At 43.9% G+C, this 22,664-nt stretch overlaps 2 protein-coding genes across 5 annotated transcripts in view; both read right to left on the reverse strand.

The window, feature by feature from the left end:
• Nucleotides 1-410: 410 nt before the first annotated feature.
• Nucleotides 411-12,719, reverse strand: LOC137780231 (guanine nucleotide-binding protein G(I)/G(S)/G(O) subunit gamma-4). The gene is made up of 3 exons (XM_068568680.1): nt 12,326-12,719; nt 10,923-11,028; nt 411-2,551 (listed from the first exon to the last, which is right to left on the reverse strand). The coding sequence occupies exons 2-3, from the start codon at nt 11,019-11,021 to the stop codon at nt 2,423-2,425; spliced, it is 228 nt and encodes a 75-aa protein (XP_068424781.1). The 5' UTR covers nt 11,022-11,028; nt 12,326-12,719; the 3' UTR covers nt 411-2,422.
• Nucleotides 12,720-13,139: 420 nt separating this feature from the next.
• Nucleotides 13,140-22,664, reverse strand: part of lyst (lysosomal trafficking regulator) — a 53,571-nt gene continuing 44,046 nt past the window's right edge. For 3 of the 4 annotated variants that reach the window (XM_068567379.1, XM_068567377.1, XM_068567380.1), the window contains 21 exons: nt 22,512-22,588; nt 22,223-22,411; nt 21,714-21,859; nt 21,541-21,637; nt 21,306-21,367; nt 21,063-21,118; nt 20,821-20,973; nt 19,447-19,691; nt 19,090-19,156; nt 18,850-19,006; nt 18,192-18,332; nt 17,841-18,058; nt 17,523-17,753; nt 17,210-17,399; nt 16,980-17,116; nt 16,768-16,866; nt 16,169-16,308; nt 15,975-16,072; nt 15,721-15,877; nt 15,546-15,617; nt 13,140-15,443 (listed from right to left, as the gene is read on the reverse strand). In XM_068567379.1, coding sequence (XP_068423480.1) covers nt 15,305-15,443; nt 15,546-15,617; nt 15,721-15,877; nt 15,975-16,072; nt 16,169-16,308; nt 16,768-16,866; nt 16,980-17,116; nt 17,210-17,399; nt 17,523-17,753; nt 17,841-18,058; nt 18,192-18,332; nt 18,850-19,006; nt 19,090-19,156; nt 19,447-19,691; nt 20,821-20,973; nt 21,063-21,118; nt 21,306-21,367; nt 21,541-21,637; nt 21,714-21,859; nt 22,223-22,411; nt 22,512-22,588 — 2,871 coding nt within the window. In that variant the 3' untranslated portion in view covers nt 13,140-15,304. The remainder of the gene's footprint in view (nt 15,444-15,545; nt 15,618-15,720; nt 15,878-15,974; nt 16,073-16,168; nt 16,309-16,767; nt 16,867-16,979; nt 17,117-17,209; nt 17,400-17,522; nt 17,754-17,840; nt 18,059-18,191; nt 18,333-18,849; nt 19,007-19,089; nt 19,157-19,446; nt 19,692-20,820; nt 20,974-21,062; nt 21,119-21,305; nt 21,368-21,540; nt 21,638-21,713; nt 21,860-22,222; nt 22,412-22,511; nt 22,589-22,664) is intronic. The other variant, XM_068567378.1, reaches the window with a different exon arrangement.

Here is a 22,664-nt window from a genome sequence, read left to right on the forward strand (position 1 = left end):
GGTAAAAAGTGAGGCTGTACATGCATGCATGACGAAAACATGGAATAGCTGCAACAGAAAATGAGTCAGGCAGATCCCCCGAATCGTTATAATGGATATTTGTCATGCGCCACGCGGTGTCTGAAGACGCTTTTCTCTCTACCCTCAGTGTAAAAGACAAACTGGCTGAGGCTGAATTTAATCACGGTCCGATAAAAAAATAAAAAGCCGTGGCGCATGAAGAGTGCATCCAGATGGCCTATGGTTCAGCTCAGCCACAGGAGGTCTCCACCACACACAGAATATCGTGTTCATCTGTGAGACCCGGAACGATTTGCAGAGGCGTTGCATGTTGTCAGTGGGATCAGACAGGCTGGAGTGAGAGACACGAGGCAGAATTATTGACGACACAGCACATTGGGGTTGCCGTTTTCTTTTAATTCATTTGATCCATCAGAAGGATTTACAAAGCCTGCTATTTAAATGCTTTTTTTTTTTTTTTTTTTTTACCAAAACGATAATACCATTCATGAATACAGCTGCACATTGTCAACATATCTGTACTCCAAGGAGATTTTTATGTGCAAAGTAGCACCCAGAAAGTTAACTAAGAGGCAATATTTCATATCATAATAGTTCTCTCTGTTAAAGATAGAAATAAATCCATGCAATATTCATCTCTAACCGTTATATTTCTTGTTTCAGATTTGGCAACATCCTCAAGATGAGGTCAGTGGGAGCGCCCTGAGGTCAGTCTCAGGTTTTATGATTTAGGAAATAAAGACAATAATTATCCTAAAAAACAATTTGAGTCTAATAGTTTAAGACAATCCAGTTTCACTTTGATTCCTAATGTAATGGCTCTTCAAGTACCAAGAGGAAATGTCTTTTAATTTTACAGACACGATGATGCAAAAAAGCCTCAACCACCGAAGGGATCATATTATATTATGTAAACCGACCCTTACCGTTATTCTTAAAAAATAGTCAGATAGTATCAATAATTGCATGATTTATAAATGTTTTTTTTTCTCCTAAGTATCATACAAGCTTAGTAGCACTACACGTCATGTAGCTGTCAGTGCTGTGCAACAAATATTCAATAATACTACTCATAATAACAATATTAATAACGATCATAACAATTCATCGTAAAAATTAGCAAATGCTATTCAACTACCATTTAAAGGAAATGTTTCGACAGTGTGCTTTTTCTTCCAAAAAACAAACAAAAAACGGGGGGAAAAAGCTGTGGGAGCACAGTGTGAATCACACTGCTCTTACAGAAATTGGCACTGTAACTATACTGTACACTCTAAAAGACTGACGGTCCCTTGGAAACAGAGGAGGCTGTCAAAAAGGAGCGGAGGAACATGCAGGCCTCTGGTTTGGCATTAATGTCAAAGGCCTTGCCATTCACTCGTAGGACAGACCAAAAGAATCAGACTCAGGAAACATGCCCAGAAAACAAAGCAGACCGTTAAGGAAATAAGGGGAAAGGATGTCCTGCAACTTGCAAAAATATTCCAGTCAGGGGCTGCGGCATTAACCGATAGTGTCTCTGATTTGAAGTGGATGATGAGCAAATCAAAAAGGAGCAGCAAATGCATTAGAGGGGGCCTGAGACGGAGGTGGCAGATTCATAAATAATTCTTAACCTAAGGGTTGTTTGCACACTGATAACCCTGAGGAACTCATCCCGCTGTTGAAACATCAGCTCTGCCCCTTCCAATGAAATAAAGAGAGTCTATTTATGCATGTGCAGCCACCTCCTTATTACCAGAGCAGTTGGCACAAACAAATCGTTTACTCTGCGAGAGATAAGGTTTCTGTTTCTGGGCTCTAATCTGAAATGGACTGTAGTGCGGCACTAAAGCCAGCAGGTTAATAGTTTGTGACTCTGGAGGCAAATTGAAAGAGAAACCACTGGAGAGGAAAGTCTCAAATTTCAGTCGCACTTTCAATAACATTTTGCTATGAACAGTCAAACCTGTGCACTGAAAACAACACAAACTAACTCAAGTTATGTTCGAGATAATACAAATATGAATGTTTTTTTTTATTCAGCTAAAGGGAAGGGAAATAAATATTGAAAAACGTCGTAGACACTGGGCAAATTTCTGTTTCCTGAGGCATGGAAAGATCTAGCACGATAAAAGAAAAAGAAAAGCATCTCTCATCTCATTAAGCACTGAGCAAGGCTGTTCTCTAATAACAAAGCAATAACAAACCTATTTAACAAGACATGATACGCTCATTGGGTTGCCAGTTTGATAGTTGACTCCCCCAAAACCTTCAGCCACCAGGACAGAGCTGACCAACAACAGAGTGTCCACCTGGCAAAACTCAACTCAACGCCTGTGGCCAGTAGCTTCAGGTGTGGTGAAGACGGAGAAGACAGGCGACGCCATGCCTGCACCCATTCAGCTCGACCGGCGGGTCATCAGAGGATGGTGCAGAAGAACTTCTTCTCCCGGAAAGGGTTCTCGGAGGCGGGGACGGGCATGATGAGGGGGTCCTCGCGTATGTGGGCGTCGCAGTACGCCATCAGGTCTGCGGCCGCTTTGGAGACCTGAAATGTCGAGACGAAAAGGAAAAAGGACACGCATCGGCGATTAGAAATCTCTCCGACTATTATTTGTAATAATAATTACTAACTATATGAATGGAAGATGTATTCTGTCTCCTTCACACGACTCTGTCTCTTGACCTGAATCTTAAATGACGTTCGGGATGTTTTTGGGACTAGTAAAATGAAAACTAGTCACACCTGTGCTTTATGTACAACATATTCATCTACCTTGCCTCCATCGGCGTGGTGTCGGAGGTCGTTTCCGCTTCTCTGATATATAATTTATCACGCGACTTACAAGTTCAAATCTGGCTGGGGACCTTTGCTGCATCTTTCTCTCTCCATCTTTTCCTCCCTGTTGCTATCAAACAAGGCAGAAAATACCCCACAAATAATTGAACACTTCACTGTGCAGATGCTGCTGTGTTGTTTTTTTTTGGGCCTAATACGAATTATTTTAGTTTATGGAGTTAAGTGTTAAAATACAACTCAAAGAAACGCTGAGGCTGATGGGAATGCCATTAGTTTTAGTATTAGTCATGAAACTACTTTTGTATTTCATTCGTGTGTTTGGCATTTGACGGGATAAACTCATCAAGATCAGAGAAGGACGCTGAGGGATTGGATAAGCTGCAGCCGACTGCGAGCGGGTCATCATCCCCCCCGACCCCTTTGGACCAAATGCCACAGAAAGTGGAGTCGACCGCCCACCGGAGGAGAGAGAGGAAGACAGCGTCCCCAGCTGGGACCTGAGGCTGCCTCACTGCCCAGCCTGCATCAAGTCCGACTGCAGGATAGTAAGATGGACGAAACATGATTTCAGGCAGATGGGCGACGGTTGTGCACATCTTCAGAGAGACCTCGTCGCGTCCCGCATCGAGCTGCACTCCGCGGGCAGACCGCAGGACGCCAGCGGGACGAAAGCTGGTGGAATCTGTTAATGTCGCTCGCTGCTCAAACACAGTCGTAGTTGGTGGACAATGTCTTTCTGGTGTTGCTGCTGTCTACGTTCCCCTGGATGGAAAGTCAAAAGCAATGTTCTTCTTGTGTAGTGTTATTGGACGAGGCTAAAACTGCCAGTGGTTGTGCAACTCTTTGTCACAGAATATAATAATGACTGACCGACGTTGCCGTCCATTCAGCCCCAACACAACACACCACAACATAACACAACTCTGATGAATGAATCTATTTTGTGCGGAGCATTTTGAAAGGTTGGTTTGTATTTATGGTCATATATTTTTCTCTTGTGCTTTTCTTTATTCGCTGAAAGTAAATACTTTATAGAGGAATGGAGTGCAGGAGAAGAATTGCGCTATTCTTCTAGTGTGTTTTCATTTTGATAGCGTTGCACTAAAGTTCACAACTCATTGTGTGTTCGTTCTCAGAGAAAAATCTTTTGGGAGTTTCTTTGAAATCGCATATGATTTGTGCTTCTGATTCGTCGGTGCCCGTGTCGACTGCACTGATGCCCGTTGGCTTAGGTCTGCCTCTGGCAATGAGACAGCTCATTCAGATGACTGACAGGTGGTAAGGCGGGACCTTGACCAGCAAAGGGGAAAGGAGGACGGGACGAACAACACACTTTCTGCCTCGTGTATTTTTCAAAGTCAAACAGTGACAAGACATTTCTACCGTGCGGCCAGACTGCATCTGAATGTAGGTTTCTACTCGGGAGCCGAGTGGGAGGTTACGGGAGGGGGAGGCCGCGAATGGAGAGCAGGGGAGCAGCTGCAGCAGAGGGACGGCGAGGGCTCAGGGATCCACCACGAGGACAGAGCCATCTGATCTCCTGTGTGCCATCACACCTCACCTACTGCTGCTCTCACAAGAGAATTAAAACACACAAAATCCACCATTGTGCCCATCAGCTTCAACGTGGATTATTATAGCATCATGTTGACAGTCTCACAGCATAAAAATAAGACGCCTTAAGGACGTTCAGGGTGATATTTCTGTGTTTTAAAAAGGAAGAAAAAGGTTCAGAGAGGTTATTCTACATTTTATTATTGTCAACAAATCCTATGAAAAGACCATCACCAACTACACGTTAGTCCGTCTCTTAATTTTTGCTTACGTCTGTACCTACTGAAGATGAGAATCTAATAAAATAGCATCAAATATATATATATTCCTTTATTTTAAAGGATCTAAACTCTGCTCAGCGGGGCATCGGAGTTTCCAACAAATCTTACTTAAACTGCGGTAAAGTATTGTACATGGGGACTATTTTTAGTCGTGGATTAATACACATTTTTGTGTGTGCGACTGTGGCTGAGTGGTGAGCAGGATCATCTTTCAATCAGTGGATTGGTGGTTTCCATCACCGGCACCACTAGCCCATGTCGATGTGTCCTTGAGCAAGACACTTAACCCTACAATTGGAGTATGTATGGTTGAGGATGTGGCATCTTGCATGGTGGCTCCTCCCGTCAGTGGGTGAATGGGTGAATATATCATGTAGTGTTAAAGCGCTTTGAGTGGTTGGAAGACTAAAAGCGCTTTACTAGTGCAGGTCCATTTACCAGGGACATTAATGGAGGGAGAGAGGAATTAACACATGAAATACTTGCCAGTAAGAGCACTGGTTTTGGTCGTTTTGACAATTAAGAACATCTAAAAAAAATACATATATACTATATAGGTATATAAACTACCATATGCAGCTATATTGTGTTAAAACAGACAGCTATTTAAGAATAAACACCAGGAAATAAACTTACTTACTTACACCTTTGTAGCAAAATCCCTCAGCTTATTTTTTACTGTATCTTTACCTCAATGGTCCCCCAACAAGGGATCAGGACACCAGACACGTTTAGCCCTACAGGTTATCTAGGAATCCTTCAAAAGAGGTCATGGCTTCATTGGGTCACATAGAGCATCTCATGCTGTACCAGTAACTTTGAAGCCAGGTGACGGGTCCACAGCCATGCTCGCTGCTCTGTGGGGCTGCACTCAGACACAACCAACAGCAGACAAATGTCAATAGTTTAATAGCTATTTGGTCAGTTAGACCTATTCTGATCTAACTGGGCTATTGTAGTGAGTTCATACTCTGGAAACTGTCACATTAGAGGACAGTTAAAGTCTGCTCACTCAGAGGACACACTATATACTGTATATTTAACAGTAAACTATTTTTTGCTGTAATTTCTGTCTCTAATGGAGTCATTCCCAGCCCTTATTGGAGTCTGCACGAGGTGGGAACATCACCAAAGCTGGCTCTGCCGATGCAACTAAACAGCTTGATTACTCTTATAATCAAAGAAAATGCAATAATTATACCGTCATGCAACTGCAGCCAGAGTTTCTGCATAAAACAAGAGCCCCACAGGACGAAACGTGCTATTGCACAGACTGACTGTAATTACACTGCAGCCCCGTGATGGAAGGAGAGTCCTTCTAATTAACACAGATCCCATTCCTTTGCCTGATTGAACAATTAATGAGAAGGAGGAGATCCCTCAATCAGCAGCACAGAGGCTCCTCGTGTCAGCGATACACTCCTTCATCAGATCCCTTAATCACATTTCAGGGATCGCTAGACAAGACCGACTGTCTGTTTCCTTCTCTTTCTTTGTACTTTTCTCTGCTTTTTGAAAACAATACAGATATTTAAATAACTTAATGTCATATGTATAACGCCAAAGGCTTAATATTGTCAGCTGTCTCAATCAGTGGAAACGTTTTTCCTCTTTAATGCATATTCATTAAGTTTTTGCTGAGACATTATTGTGGATAATAATTTGTGTGTGAACTGTATCGTTAACCCGTTGCCAGATATTTCAGATTAATGTCCTCATAGTTAGCTGAAAAACAAACATGACATGTTTTACTTGATTACAAATTACATGTGGTTGATTTTAAGAGTTGAGAAGTTCTGGTCAGATTGAACACTTAAAAAAACTCATTAGATTTACTCAAATGTGTCAATCAAGCAAAGAAACAATTGGTTGTTTGTCTTCCTGTTAAAATAAACTAACACAGCTTTGTCTTTTATACGTTGAAATTGTGGTTAAACTCGCTCAAAAGGATTTACACACAAGAGCAAAGATGAGCCAAATGAGACGACAGAAGTCAATTATTCAGAAAGCTTAAATATTTGTCAGGAGCCGAGTGAAAGCGTTTCAGATATACATCAGATCTGACGTTTAAGATTCATTTAAATTCAAGTCGGCCATGTCGTTTTCCATAAATTGCTAAGGTGACTATAAAACTGACAAGTCAAACACAATGTTATCTAAATACTTCCAAGCTCATTTAGCAGGGCATCATTTTACACTTTTTATCATCTAGACTTCATTTTCAGCAGCAATATGAAGAAAGAAAGTTTGTTTGCCTCGCACACAATCGTAGGCTTGACAGCAAGTTATTCTGAACGCTAGTGAGCACCTTTAAAGACCGTGTTATGCTTGATGCGGGCGCTGTTGTTCTCGCTCTATGACCCACACTGTGATATTCTTGGATATTCCGTTTTTTTTATTGTCAATCATCATGGATATCGCCACTAATTTTATTGCAGTTATTCTTTTTCACACAAAAAAACTAGCAGTGTGAAACTCGTATTTCATTTTTTCAGTTGTGTTGCTGTACTTTCGGTGTGATTACATGAATCCACCGGACAACCTTTGTTGACTATTCTATTCCCCACATCTGACCCGTTTCTTCCGCCCGGCTTTACGGTGTGAAATGACGTGGACGTGGCATCTGAACTCTATAGATCAACAACTTCCACTACCATCTACTATCGACTCAAATTAGGCCGCTATAGAGTACTCATATAATAACGTCACAGACTGTTAGTATTTAAATGAATTACTATTCAATCATAAACAAATACAACTGAACATGTCGAGGCTTCATGATGCATATTTCGACTGTTAATTTAATGACAATATTGATGTGGTTTCACTCAATTTACTGTTTAGAGGTGAAAAACAGGGATTCAACTATGTTTTCAATTTTATAATAATTGATAAGCTAGAATTAAATATTGTATTATCTTTTATTGTTTGGGGGAAATGTTGGTTATAATATTGTACGTTTAGTGTTTCAGGTTATATACTTGTCTTTCACATTTCTGTATCCACTATACAGTGTGTGTGTGTGTGTGTGTGTGTGTGTGTGTGTGTGTGTGTGTGTGTGTGTGTATATATATATATATATATATATATATGTTTTTAAACATGATGGTAATTTTGCCTTCAAAATCAAAATGACTTCTTGACTGACGTGATTATATATGATTAGAATAAGGTCTATAATAAAGGACCGGTGTGTAGGCAGACTATTGTTATGAAAGGCTTATTCTTATAACACAATCATTCTTAGTTTCAAGTGACTATACACTGATGAAAACACAATAATTGATACATATATTCCCCTAAATCCAACACACTGGCCCTTTAAACCCGACTCATTAAAAAAAACATGTAAATATCTGAAAAGATTCAAATGAGACATTGCGCCAAAAAAAAGTCAACTTGTAGGTTAAATTAGGGGTCTTCCTGATACATCTTCCAAACCCTGATTACACGTTGGGGATAATCACTATGTTCTTTTAAGCAGCCTTTGTTGTGCTGGGTAGGGATGATGGGGTATGGCAGGCCTCCAGGCCCGGGCGATAATGCTGAGCGAACAGCCTCGGGGCTGTGGGGCAATCACTCCCTCAGCACACGAGGAGCATGCCGAATGAGATGGGGACACGGCCTTTTAAGTTGCACAAGGAGTAGTTCACGAACAGCCGCCTTTCACACACCAGAAACATATTCACGCAAAATATCTGCTTATTGAGGTGAAAACAAGATTCAGTAAAAACAACTGACTTCCAGGAATGGTTCGATCTGATGAATGGACGATATGAATCTCTATACAGTGAGAACATTATTACATTTTAAAGCATGGGGACTGAACTCAACCATAAGGAGCAGAAAGGGCTCAAAAGTCAATGTTTGACCAGGTGTAGTTTACTCTTTATTAGGCCTGAACTGATGGAGCTGCAGGAGGTTATGGGTACCAGGAATATGATTATCATATAGAACAAGCAACATTTCAATGTCCTCTTTGCTGCAACTGGGAATTTTAACCAGAAACCTCACTGGCAATACAAGTTAACAAGAAGCCTAACAAAGGACAATCTATGTGATCACACTCAGAGAAGATGACCCAAATTGGTGGATAACTAATGTCAGAAGTGGTCAACAATCACCGAAGCCCAGCCAGCCTCCGGGCTCATCTCTCACAGTGAGCACATTGGTGCTACTCGGGTCTCCCAGCTGCTCACAGAGGATAAACTCAGACAGAGAGGTGGCGACGCCGGTGCTTCGAAGGTGAACTGATGCTTCATGTGACGACTGTCAGAAGAATCTGCTCTGAACTAAGCTGGGGAACATACATTTAGGCGTCATCTGGAAGAAACGATGGGAACTTAAAGTCGTATTAACCCTTTTGAGGCTCCAGAGGGAGCTGCAGAAAAGTCTGATCAAAAGCATCAAGTCATGTCACCTGGGTCAGAGTGGATGAGGATGACTTTGAAAATTAAGAAAGGAAAAAAAAAGTCTGGGGGTTTAGATTTTGGAAGAATGGGAGCTTACCAGACCTCGGTAGCGAGCTGCTTATCTCTGCTCAACGTTAGCGGCTTACGGCTGCTTTAGCTGCTACGAGCACAACAGACCAGAGTCTCTGTCCAAACTGTCAACGACCAAGTTAATATGTAGGCTCACAAAACAAAGTACTCTTTTAGAGAACAGAAACTGTATGAAGGACTGATACAAGGTGATGGTTCACTGATACAGTATCAGCCGATCCAATACATGCGTTAATGCAGTCATAACGCACTGAGATAGCAAACAGTGTGAAATAGCGGACATGGGTATTGACATAAGAGAACTCATAGATATCTAAAAAAGCGTTGTCTGTTTCTGAGGTTTAATTTAAGATGTTGTACCACTTTGGCAAATACACTCATTCGCTTTCTGGTGGAGAGTTCGATATGATGATGAACAACATCATTCTCACGTCTCACTCTTCTCTAAATGTGGAGCTGGAGAGAGCAGCAGTTAGCTTAGCTTAGCATAAAGACTTTAAACGAGGGGGAAGAGCTCGCCTGGCTGAGACTAAAGGTAACAACATTCCTCTTCTAAGCCCGCTAAAGTTTATGAATCCACGCTGGCATATCTTGTTTCTTTAGTTTGAACAAAAAATGTACTCTTACTTCCAACCAAACCAGATATAATTAGATATAACGTGACAGGGAGATTTTGAGGTACTGGAGGCAGATTCAGAACCATGCTAGCCGTTTCCCTGTGTTTCCAGTCTTTTTCTTGTGCTAAGCTAGGCTACCCGACTGCTTTTTATTTACCGTAGACATGAGGTTGGCATCAATCTTTTCATCTCACTTTCGCAAACCAGGCTATTTCCCAAAATTTCAAACTATTTAATTTAATTTTGTGTTTAAAGGTTTAAAATGACAAAAATGGCAATATGTAGAGTACCACAGAGAATATGGCTTTGTCCTCTGAACATTTTACCTAAAATAGGTTAAAGCATAAGACTATATGACAAAGCAGATTTTTCTACTTTTTCCACTACTGTGAATATACTCTTGAAGAAATCAAGGGTATTTCCAGCAGCCGACTGTGTGACCAAAACATGTGTCAGTCTGTCTCTTCAAAACTTTCTCAGCGTCTCTGTGACTCTCATAATGAATATAATATAAAATAAAAAAAACACAGTAGTAGCAGTAACAGTTCGGCACTGTAGTTTTTAATCTAATGTTACTTATTAAGGCCTACATATTGTATCAACAGACTCATTTGAGCTGCGGATTCATACACATTTGGTGGTGAGTCTATCTGGCAGCAGGTGGGATTGAGTCAAGATAAACGACAGGGTTCATCGTGATGAAGGAACATGTCCGCCTGAGGTGTTTTTTAATACTAGCGTCTGTGTTTCAGCCCGGCTATTGGGTTAACTAAATTAATACTTGCACGAACACAATGTATTGTTCGTTCATTTTAAGTTAGCTAACGTTCCCTGTTATAAGCGAGACATTTCCTTGTGCTTTGTTCGGACATGAAATGAATGAAAATGAATTATTGGCTGGGAGCTGAAGACCGTCGCTCATCGAGAAGAGGATATTGTAGAGCAATCACACGCAATGTGTCTAAATAACTGGGGGTCAGGTATACGTACGCACAGATTTTTATCACGTTAACCACATTAATGAAATACAGACATAACAAAGCGTGCAGTTGCATAAAGTGGCAATAAGCAAAGCTTCCAACAACTGATAAAGATTCAAATGGTCAAATAGAAACACATGCAACTATTTGCTCACAGACACGGATAAAAAATGAAATAAAAGTACCTTTATTCTGTCCATGCAGGCCTCCATCTTCAGCTGCTCCACAGATTTCCTGGCTTGGGAGATGCTGGCCGTGCTGTTGTTGGCGATACCGTCCTTCATGGTGCTCCTGTGACACCAAACACAGGCACAAAAGGGGACACACAGAGTCAATGAACATCACATTAAACCCACAAAGCAGCATTCCCCCTGGCGATGTCTCTACCCCCCCTTGGAGCAGCCATTCTCTGCCACAACCTTTTATTTAAAGGACCCATTTTGTCTGGGGGAATCTGTTGTACAGCCGCCAAGCTCCATTTTATCTGAAGAAAGAGCTCAAAAAGGCAGCAGCTGGACAGCGATTTGTCATTTTACAGTCAGTGCTCATGATGTTTTTTTGTTGTTGTTTTTTTTTCAAGTTGTTCTTATTTGCTCAAGGGCACTTATGCACAGATTCAGGGGGTTGTCTTGCCTCATTTCCTTTGAATGATCAGTTCTAGGACCCTTGCAAGGCAATCACACCTGCAACTTTCCTTCCTCTGCCCCGGCACCTAGAGATTGGAGAAGAACACTACACTCTTCGTCTTCATCCTCTCAACTTTCTCCACAGTGGGCATCAATGCAGTTGCAGTGACTTAATCTGTCCTATTGTAGTCAGCCTTTCTCTGCATCTATCAAAATGTAGCCTAATGACTAAACATTGCTCTCATTTTAGGCCCCTTGACCCCCTCACTCCTGAAATGTCCCAGTGTGACAGCCACAGCTGGGAGAGATGACAGCTGACCGCAGATGTTATTTATAAAAATAAAAAAAAATGGTAGCACAATATGAAGCATTTGACTGAGGTGGGGTGATGTTGAATCAATTCACTCACTGTGGATATCATATATTTTGCATCAATTTGCTTATTTATTTCATTTTCATCGCATCAAGTCGAATGTAACTGTATCCAAAGGGAAATAATCAGGCAGATGTTTCGTAAAGAGGGGATGCAGACGGTGAATTAATTTCCCCATCCCACCCTTCATGGCTGTAAAGCCAATTTATAGCTGTTATTCACACCCTCGTAGGAAGCTATCAGGCCTTTTCCATGGAGGTTTCCCCTCCTGTAGCCCATCCTTAAGCGCACACGGCTCCATCAGGGCTCTAACGGGGTCTCCACCGTTTTATCCGAGCGTAACGATGCTAATTGTTGATGCAGATCTGTCAAACATGGGCGACCCTTCATTCTGAAGGGAAAACACTGTGGACACACGCCGTGCGAGCTACGGCCCTGGTCACAGCTCCAGAGAGCGAACCACACATCATGAAATAAACAGCACATTATTATGCATGTCGAAAATACATTTTTTTAAAAAACACACACACATCTTCGCTGCATTGCTCGGCTACCAGCAGATTAATGTAGGCTACAGCCGCCGACCTACCTGAAATGTGCCAATGGTTTTCCAATTTGGAGAATTCCGGGTTGACTCCACCCAACACACACACGCACACGCACACACACACACACACACACAAAAAGAGAGAGGATCTGTCAAATATCAAATGATAAGAGGAAATCCCAGCCTCCTTTCGGTCTGGACTGAACCCGAGGAGGTAAATCCTGGCGTTTCAATTTCGCCTCAGCGGTTCGCTCGGCGCGAGTCGTGCGTATTCCGTGCAGGAAGATGAGATCCAAGCGGTGAGGTCTTGGTGAGCACCACGGCTGGACTTGGAGAGATGTTACGCATGCAGCAGGGGGGAAACCTCTGTATGACGATCAGATACAGGCTGTGGGGCAGGGAGCACTCGATCAGTGGACCCGCAGCTGCAGCAGCAACAAGCCAGGATGCGTTCCGACTGTACGAGCTGGACCTAAACGCACCGCGACAGCTCATTAGTCAAATAAGCAGCCACTGGTTTGCTAATTTGCTTTATTGCTGCAGAAGGCACCCGAGATCCGCAGGCTTTCCTATTTCATTTTTACATCAGCTTTGACATCACCGGGTCCCCCCCCCCCTCCTCCTCCTCCTCCCTCAACATAGTAACTGCTGGGCCTCATCCAGAACGACACTGCTCTTTTGGGGGGTTTTGCATCCAGATTTAAAATCTCATTCCATCAATTTGAATCATAATTATTTCTCCCTCCTTGTCATGCTTCTGATCAAAACTACAGTAATTTGTGCAGCATCACCTCGGTTCCTTTTCACGCCAGTGTCCCTGAAAGCACCACGGAAATAGAACACAAACCACAAGATGTCATAGCTCTTCAAATATTTATATATATATTTATAATGTACTCATCACTTTGTTTGTCCATACATACACACACACACACACACACGCACATATATACAAACAAAAATAAACATAAAACATATCCTTTCAGAACCTCAATCGATGATGCCAAGTGGAGTCATGTAAATGTCACAATTTTAGAAACTCAAGACAATGATCTTAAATCATTTATAGTTTAAGTTAACGGGAAAAAAAATCCTTCTGTCTCAGAGAGCACAAAAAACACAATAAAAGACGGGAGAACATTGATACAATCTAACATGATGATGTTGCGAGAGAAAAGAAAAGGTTAGGGATCTCGTCGACATACACTTTCATAAATGTCAAAGAGGAAATGTATGTACACATGGAAGCTGGAAACCCAGTAAACAAACGGTGACATCACATCCTGTACAGGCCTGGTGCTGAATACAAGGGTCCTGGTGGGCTGAGAAGGAAAAAGATAACACCACAAAAGGAATGAAGTCATGATATCAGAAGAAATATTCCCTTTCTTGTAAACAAGTCAAACACCAAGTGTGAAATTTAAGACATCATTTTTCAGGAGGCTCACTGCAGTCAGAACTAAAGCCAAACATCATCTTCACAGCTGTGTTATCACAAACTCCAAATGAAACATGACAACAATGACCTATTGCGTTTCTGATATTGCTTTCTTGAGTATTATTACTGGAATTTAATCAAAGCTCAGCGCATGTCAACACCACAGATCATTGGCTCCCCTGGAATTAAACGGTAGCTGATAAAAAAAAAAAAAAGTGCTTTGACTATCATTTCACACGTATGATACAGACAAACTGAAAGTATCGGAGGTAAAGTGGGAATGTAAAGAATAGCTGCATGGACCCATGGATGGGTTAAGAAAAGCAAAGTTTGGTTAAGTGTTTCCTGGACTGATTAGTGTAGTGTAGAATATTAGAAAATACGCTGTAAACGTCATCAGTGCAGAAAACTGTTCCAACCCCGCCACCCACTGCACCCTTTCCATAGCTCAGCGACGGGGCATTCAGGTGATTCCTCTTGGCTTCTTCTTCTGCTGCTGCTTCAGGCATTTAATGCTGATTGTTATTTTCTCAGAATTTCAGCAAACTATATTACGTAGTGAAAAAGTTTTAGTGCATTTGAACAGCTGGCAGTTCAAGTCAGTAAAACACAAGCAAAGGAAAGAAGGAGAGACACGCCTCTTCTAATAAATACATGAATATCAACATTTCTCAATGCAAGAGGACAGGTTCAACCAAGGCCGGCCTTAATAAAGGAGTATCATGACAGTAAATGTCACATCCACATACATACTGTAAAGGTCAGCATCATTCTAGCATGCACAAGTAGGACAGAACAACAGGCAACACAAGGAACAATTCATCCCAACGTCCCCCCCACCCCGTCCCTCCACTGAGCTCAAACGCAATTCAGAGATGCAGAGCCGTGACACTAGTGTGCAGACTTGAGTGGAGCAGACAGCCCAGCAGACAGCCCAGCAGAGCGGCGTCTCACTCCCACAGAGCGGGCCGTCTCCTGGTGACAGACCGGAGGAGGGGCTTCCTCCCTCCCAGCTCCTGCAGCGTCAGCGGGACGCGCTCCGGGAAATATGAGTGCCGCAGAGGTGAGAGACGGGGGTCCTAATACTTTGTGTCCGGCTTTGGCCGGAGAGTAGCAGCTTACCAGGAAACAAGAAAATCAACAGGCAATCAGGCAAAGGATCCGCACGACACAAACGCAACAGCAATTAACAAAATATTATAGGACAAATCACACACACCCTCAGAAATGCATTTTGTATATAAAGTGTCTGTTGCAGCCTCGGCCAAATATTCATCCATTCTCCCCAACATTCCACTTCAGTATGTTTATAAATATATATTTATATACATATAACACTATTTTCATAATAATTTGATGATGCTGGGAGCGGCTGTGGTCGAGTTTGCTCAGCTGGGGCTGGCTTAAGTTACAAGTTAGGGAGGGAGGGTTCAGGGAGATTGAGGCCATGCTGACACATCTTCCTCCCTGTCAGTGCAGAGAGGAGGAGGAGGAGGGGGAGGAGGATGAGGAGGATGAGGAGGGGGGGGGTGGGGCGGGCTGCTCCTCTTGCTGAGCTGGACAGCAGTAAACATCAGACACAGTCAGCCTGCAGCGTAGCTGCTCAGGAAGGAGTAGAACATGGGCAGCTTCATGCGCTGCTGGTCCCGCCGACACCACGCCATCACCGTGCCCTCGCTGTTGGCCGTGTAGAGGTGGTGGCCGTCACACGAGTACGTCAGGCTGAGGCGGGAGGGGACATCATCATCAGTATTCACACATATTTTCAAAGGAGGCGTCACATAAAAGCAAAGAATAACAATCTTTGTAGCGCTGATGAGATACCTGATGATGGGTTTGCTCGACTTGGAAAAGGTGACCTCTCTCACTGGTTTTAAATCCCAGGTGCTCCACAATCTGGAATTATTTCACGTATAAAAAAAAACACTGAATAACTCGTTGTCTTGAAAAAAGAAGCACATAAATGTAAAAGAAAGAAAGAAAACAAGTGCCTGCCCACCTGACGACGCCGTTCTCCAGCCCTCCGGCGATGACGTTGACGGACACGCCCTCCGGCTGGTTGGAGAAGGCCACGGAGCAGATGATCTCTCTGCAGTGGACGTGCCCGATGAGGTCACCGTTCACCGTCCACAGACGCAGGTCGCTGCCTCCGCCCACTGGACACACAGAATCATTGTGTCATAACAACATGCTGTCAGTCTGGAAAAGTGGCATGATGAACCCTGAGAGGAGACGGAGCAGCGCGGTCGTCACCTGAGTCACAAACTGTTGCAATGTCCCCCGTGGTCTCGCTGGCGGATACCGCGGTCACTGGGCTTTTGTGGCCTGTGAGGCTTTGTACATAACAGAGCCTGAAGAAACACAGCGCAGCACTTTACTGTCTATTCCTCGTCACGCACTAAAATACCATGAAAGCTTTTTCTCATTTGTTTTTGTTGCACACTGACCTGTTGAGGTCCCAGAGGATACAGGTGCCGTCTTGGCTGACACTGATGAGGACGCTGTACGGTTTGCAGACAAACAGGCTGGTGACTTCCCCTGTGTGTCCGTATAGATGAACCTTAGATTCCACCTCCATCTCTGACGGCTATGGAAATACACATATCAGAGACCATGTACAGAGGACATGCAGACCTGAATAGTTGCGTGGAGAGTGAGCGAGGATGAGGTAGCTCAGCTTTTACCGTTTCCTAAACACACTACATTAATAAATCTCCACAACAGTATTTTCTGAACAGCACAAATCAATTGCTATTGGAACACCCTTCAGAGACAGAAAAAACAGGACATCTAGATGCCTATTGGTAGGGACTGATGAAAGTCGGAAAGCCTCTCTGATGACTGAAATCCCTGACCTTTAATCTCACTTGTAGGTTCAGTGGAAATGTGTTTCAAGGGCAACTGTGATGTGACTAATGAAGCAGAGTGGTGAGGCGGTATAAAGAGGGGAAGGCGTGTGGGGAGGGGGGGGGGGGGGTAATGGGAGGTGGTTGGGTGTTGATGTGGAGGCGGTAGGTTAGAGGGGGACGTCACCATGGAAACCCACCGTGGTGCTGGTGAAGCGGTTGCTGTAGGCGGTGATGACTCCACACTTGCTGCCTGTGAATAGCTGGCAGCCATCGGGCACCCAGGCGCAGCTGGTCACCTGGAGGAGAGAGAGACAGGCGGTTGGACAGAGGGAAACGAGGAACCGGACAGCTTGCCGGTCGATCCTCAGTGTAGAGTTGCGTAACACTCTCGAGTTGAACTTGTGCTTACCTGGTGCAGTTGTGAACACTGAATGAAGTTGATAGGCGGTTCACTCTGCTTGCTCTTCAGCCTCAATATGTTGTCTGCGTAGCCCCAGCTCAAGATGGCCGACCACTGGATGTCTGTGCTGTGCATGCTCCGAACACCTACGAAGGAGAGAACACAGAGTTAACCGAGTCCGCCGGACATTGTGCAAACCATCCAGTGCATCCAGGCCGAGTGACTCGTGAGCGTCCTACCCTGCTCCTTGCTGTAAATCATCATGAGGCAGAACTTGCGGGACAGCCCGCAGATGGCTCGTGTTGGCAAAGCCAGCAGGGATCCGAACCTCTCCCCGTGCGGCTGACTGAAGCACACCACCGGGTCTGGAGCAGAGGGCGAGCCCACATACTCACCCCACTTCAGACCTTTGATCCACGGCAGTGGGCTCTGTAGGGGAAAAAAAAGAGGAAATTGCCAGGTGAGCGGCGGATCATCTCATGTGGGAAACATTGTGTCATCCCTCAGCGCGCAGCCGGCTGGCAGAGTCACTTCCATCACAGAGCAGATTACCGGGCAGACTATTTCTTTGGCTTGTTCTCGGGTTTCTCTGAAGGCCAGCTGAACTAGGAGACCCATGGCGGCCGGCAGCTCCCCATCCATCAAGAGTTTGGGGCCGGCCCTGCTGACATGAGAGGCGCTGAAGAGCTGCCTGGGTGTCTGTCCGTATGTTTTAATCATCGTCTCCAGGGCCCGGCGCTGCACTGGGTCTTCCACAGCGGAAACATCCATGCCAAAGTAAGTCTGTGAAAGATGATACGAAGGCTTTCGTAAGCGACACCAACTTTCCCAATCATTTCTATCAAACTTGTGAAACAAGCAGCTACTCACAGCTGGGTGGAAGACATTGATGGCGTGGACAGCTGCTTTGCCTTTCTGCTTGAGCCCAAACACCAAGTCGATCCACTGGCACAGCGTCTGGGAGACCTGGTCCGACTCGAGCGCTTGCCGGTGGATCAGGATGAACAGACGTGGGTCGTTGCGGGCCCAAGGCGGCAAATTCACATGATTCACTCTCTCGCCATTTTGACGAACACCAAAGTCAAAACCTGTGAAGGCAATTTGTATATATTTATTTTTTTTACCACTTTTTAAACGAATGACTAGATTTGAAAGATGTATGCTGGTGTAAATGATGGGTATATAGCCTTAAGGTAAAAAATCAAATGGAAAAATGATTACCCTCTCTGTTGACCAGGAATTCTGGGAGGTAGAAAAACTCGGGGATGAGCTCTTTAACGTCAGTCATAGACTCAAAGGAGGACAGGCGCCATGTGGTGTTCATAGAGTGAAACGTCCGGTCCGGGATATCAAAGCTCTGGTCTGATTAAGGCCAAAGACAATCTAATTACAGACTCCACTCACTGATTGAAAAGATCCCCTTTCATGACCCGAGACACCACGGCTGCTGAATACATTTACAATCACATAAAAAGATGCCTCGGAGGATCAGAGGAGACCAATGAATGAAAAAATAATTAACAAGAAAGGAGGACAGAGAAGAAAAAAAAAGAAAGGGCGAGGAGTTGATCAGAGAAAAGTAGAAAGATAAAGTAACCTTTTATGGCAAATACATGTGAGGACACGCCGCTCAGTCAGATCTGAGAAGCGAGCGGTTTTAACTTTGCGATACTAAAAGCCTCGGCATCAACCAAGATGGAGCAGTCGATGTAGACAGGTGGTCCTCTCTGATGCTCAAAGCTTTTTAAAAAATGACCCACTGTTAAAAAGCCCCTATTCATATTTACAGTACTTGTGGCAAGTAAAGAAACTGTAAAAGACAACGAAGCTGAAGACTTTTTCTTCCTTAACTTTTAGTAAAACCTAACGTGTGACTCACCCTGGTATGCGAGGAACATCTTGGTGAACGGAGGCATTCGAACCAGGAAGTGCAGCACGGTGCCACTGTTTGAGTAATGTGAGCCGTAGTGGTACGGCTGGACAGGAGGCATGGGGTCGTCCTCCCGAATGCCCTTCTTGTACTCCTCCTCCAGGTACTGCACAACACACACATTTTCTGATGAGAACATTCAACACACTCATGAAGAACAGGCTAAAATGTACAACAGGCCATACATACCCTGTAATTATCCACGTAGCGATCTTCTTTCTCTTTTGATTGGACTGCGATGGGTTTGATTAAATTCCTACATGACAACAAAATGCAAGCACAGCAGTAATGAACCATGATGTTCAACTGTGACAAATTCAAAATGTACTTCTTATGAATGATTCTTGTGTCTTGACTTTAGAGAGAATATATTTGTCACCCAGTTTATAAAAAACAAATGAATGCCACATTATGTAAATTAACTTAATAAATTGGAACTTGAGAGTTAAATATATTTATCAAAGAGGTACATTTACATATCTTTTATACAGCGCCCAAATAAAAATTCCTTTCCCAACACATTAAGAAAGCTGCCATCAAACGGACCGGTAGATGCTCGTGTCCTGCAGATCGATGGTCTCGCTGGTGTAATCTCGCAGGATAAAGGGAAACACCGGGTACTGCATGAGGTCGTTGAAGGAGCGGCCTGCGTGCTTGTTGAGATGTGTCAGGTACTCGAAATTAGAGATCTGACCGGAGCCCCACAGCTGAGTGAGTGCTGTGATGTTCCCGTGCTCCAGCAGGTTGGGCAGATCCGAGGTCAGGATGTTGTGGTAGACGTCGTCGCGGAACTACGCCGAGAACAAAAAAAAACACGGCATGTTTCCATCTCTAGAGTCACGACTGAAGTGAAACTTGTAGAAAGTGCTAACTCAAAACAAATGCAATGTAAAGTCACACCTTTGTTTCCTGTCATGTCTCCTGTCAACTATCAATAAATGCATAAAACTCTCAGCACAACCTCACAGAGCCTGCAGCCATGCCAGCCGCTCTGTGAGGTTGTGCTTGGGAGAAGCCGGCATGCTAACGTGTTGATGCTAAGGAGGTATAATGTTCACTATGCTCATCATCTTAGTTTAGCAAGTTAGCACACTGACATGTTGTACATGTCAATGCAACGAACATCTGAGGTTGATAGAAATGTCCTTAGTTTTGCTAGTATTTGGTCATGAACCAAAGTAGAGGACAAATTAAAATTGTAACATGATGATGGTGTCAGAGGTTCACCTGAGAGACTACAAATCATCTAGAGGGGAAATGAATGTGTGAGCCAAATGTCATCACAACGTATCCAGTAGTTGAAACATTAAACTGTGTATCAGTCTAACATATAAATGAATGCACAGGGGAAAAAGATAATGCCTGTTCATACAGGAAATGTTTTTTGAGTCCACAAAAAAAATAATCACAGAACAGATCTGTACCTCCTTTGAATCTTCTGGAAATACCTGCTGTAGAACGCCGACTTAAACTGCTGTTGTCCAACCATATTATAAAAATATTTCAGTCATTTACAGAAGAGCGTATCCTCTAGAGTATGACAGTACTGTATCTTATCATCATGACTGATGGCACAGAGTACGACAGAGCTCTTTCTGTTTCGGGTGCAGAATACCAAAAAGGTTTCAACAATTATATTTTTTCTAGCGGCGTCATTTTTTTTTTCTATACTTTTTTATCTTTCTTTGAGCATCACTAGGCTCTTTCATCTCGTCATTTTCATCCCAGTCCATCCTGCGTAGCTTCATATTTTGGATAAACCAACTCAATTCTTTGCAATAATTAAATGAAATAGCTTTCGGAAAAACACTAAAAGCCCAGCAACTTTCATTCCAGCATCTGTTTCCTGAATAGCCAACTTTCCAGTCACAACATGTCATCCTTCATTTTCATTTCGAGCGACCTGTGTTCTTGCCTCACCTTGGTGTTGTCAAAGGCTATCAGCAGGGTCCTGCCGTTGGTGAGGAATATCTCCACCGCGTTGTCTCTTAGCTGCCACCAGCGCTTGTGCACTTCCTTAATTTCCTCGTACGTCCAGGAGAAAGAGGGTGCCTCGGTCTCCCCATGAAGGCTCTGTCCAAACACATAAACACACCCGGTCTTGAGTCGCCAGGCGGTAACTCTCTGGCAGAGAATAATCCTGAACAGACCTGCTGCTTTACCTGGTTGTCATGAGCATCAGCAGCGTTGTCCTCCACAAAGTACATCCCAGACTTTCCTGTGACACAACCAAGGGTGAGTGAGATTTGGTGTATAGAGAACAAAACAAACAAAAGTTTCCCCCGCGGAATAACAAACAAACATCGCAGAGCAATAATCCTGAGAGAGCACATTACTCTCTGTGCCTTGTGACCGGCCGACTCTATTATGCACGGAGCAGCTGTGAGAAGTGGTCAGTGTCTTACCGAGAAGTAGCTCCCCTGCTGTCTCTCTGTTGGGGGCCACGCTGATGCACCGCCTGGTGAACCTAAGGACAAAGAGACATTTCTCAGACAAGAAAAACACCAATAATAACACCTGAATCAAGCATACACACTCATCAATGTAGCACTAGTTGATGAGGCGTTCATGTGCCTTCTTGAGATCACCTTGTCCTTCAGGGAGGAATTAGATGGCAGGAAGAGGGAGACAACATTTTACCTGATGGGCTCGCTGGTGGCTTTGTCTTTGACAGTGGAGGAGAAGGAGGAGTGGGTCTTATCCTCAACCAGGAAGGACAATGGTGGCTTCACTGTGTCTTAATAAGATATTGAGGTTAGAATAAGAACACTGAAGACAGAATATTTCCATACTGAGTAAAAAGGGTTATTCACCTTCAAACTTGCGTCTGTCTTTGAGCAGGTATTTGTTAGGAATGGTGAGGTAGCATCTCTGTAACCGCCTCCGCTCCCGGTTTGGCCCTTCGGTGGGGTCCAGCTGCCACGACGTTGGGTAGGATGTCTGGTCGTACCAAACCGCGCTGAAACAGACCATCGATGTCCTCTCAAACAGTTTGTCTTCTCAGATCAACACAAAGGTAACCTCACTGCATAGCGGTAGCTACACACGAGGACAACGAGGTCATCTCCTCAGTATTGTTGCTACCAGAAAGTCAAATCTTTACACACACACACACACACACACACACACACACACACACACACACACACACACACACACACACACACACACACACACACACACACACACACACACACACACACACACACACACACACACACACACTAACGTTGTACCCGATAAACATCAGCGTGTCCGTACTGTCACTTAAGAACATGTTAGCATGCTGATATGAGCATGTGAGAGATAGACGGATGCCTACCGGTCATGCGTGAGTTGCTGCACCAGCTCCTGCCAGTGTCGGCTAGCGCTGAGGTCAGTCTTATAGAGTCCCCTGATGTGCTGGATGACTTTCTTTCTCTCCATGCCTTGTCGCAGAGACACATTCTGAGTGATGTCAGCTGCAATCTTTGAAATGTCCTTGGACTTTCCATCCAGCCTTTGGAGGAGACTGCAGAGAAATACAAGAAGTGGAGTGAGTAGAAGCGTGACATGATTGGACCCAATATTTTCTTGTACATCAATCTCAGGGCAAAAAAGGCCGTACTCACTTCCTCTGAGTGTTGGTCATTTTCTTTTCCCACGCAACTTTGCTTGTTTTCTCTTCTGCTTCATACTTGAATTTTTCCTGTAAGAATAAAGTAAGCAACATGCATAAGCTTAATTTTCTGGCTAAAAAGAAACCTGACCGCTGAGAGTCCAAA

Source organism: Clinocottus analis, unplaced genomic scaffold, assembly GCF_023055335.1.
Source record: "Clinocottus analis isolate CAN_PGR_092001 unplaced genomic scaffold, fCliAna1.0.p SCAF_8, whole genome shotgun sequence".
NCBI lineage: Eukaryota > Metazoa > Chordata > Actinopteri > Perciformes > Cottidae > Clinocottus > Clinocottus analis.

Excerpts from the sequence above, each read along its gene's own strand:
- LOC137780231 (XM_068568680.1), bottom strand. The coding sequence starts at position 11,021 with ATGAAGGACGGTATCGCCAACAACAGCACGGCCAGCATCTCCCAAGCC. Across the intron at positions 2,552-10,922 it reads CCTGCATGGACAGAATAAAG|GTCTCCAAAGCGGCCGCAGA; the intron begins GTACTTTTATTT and ends TCGACATTTCAG.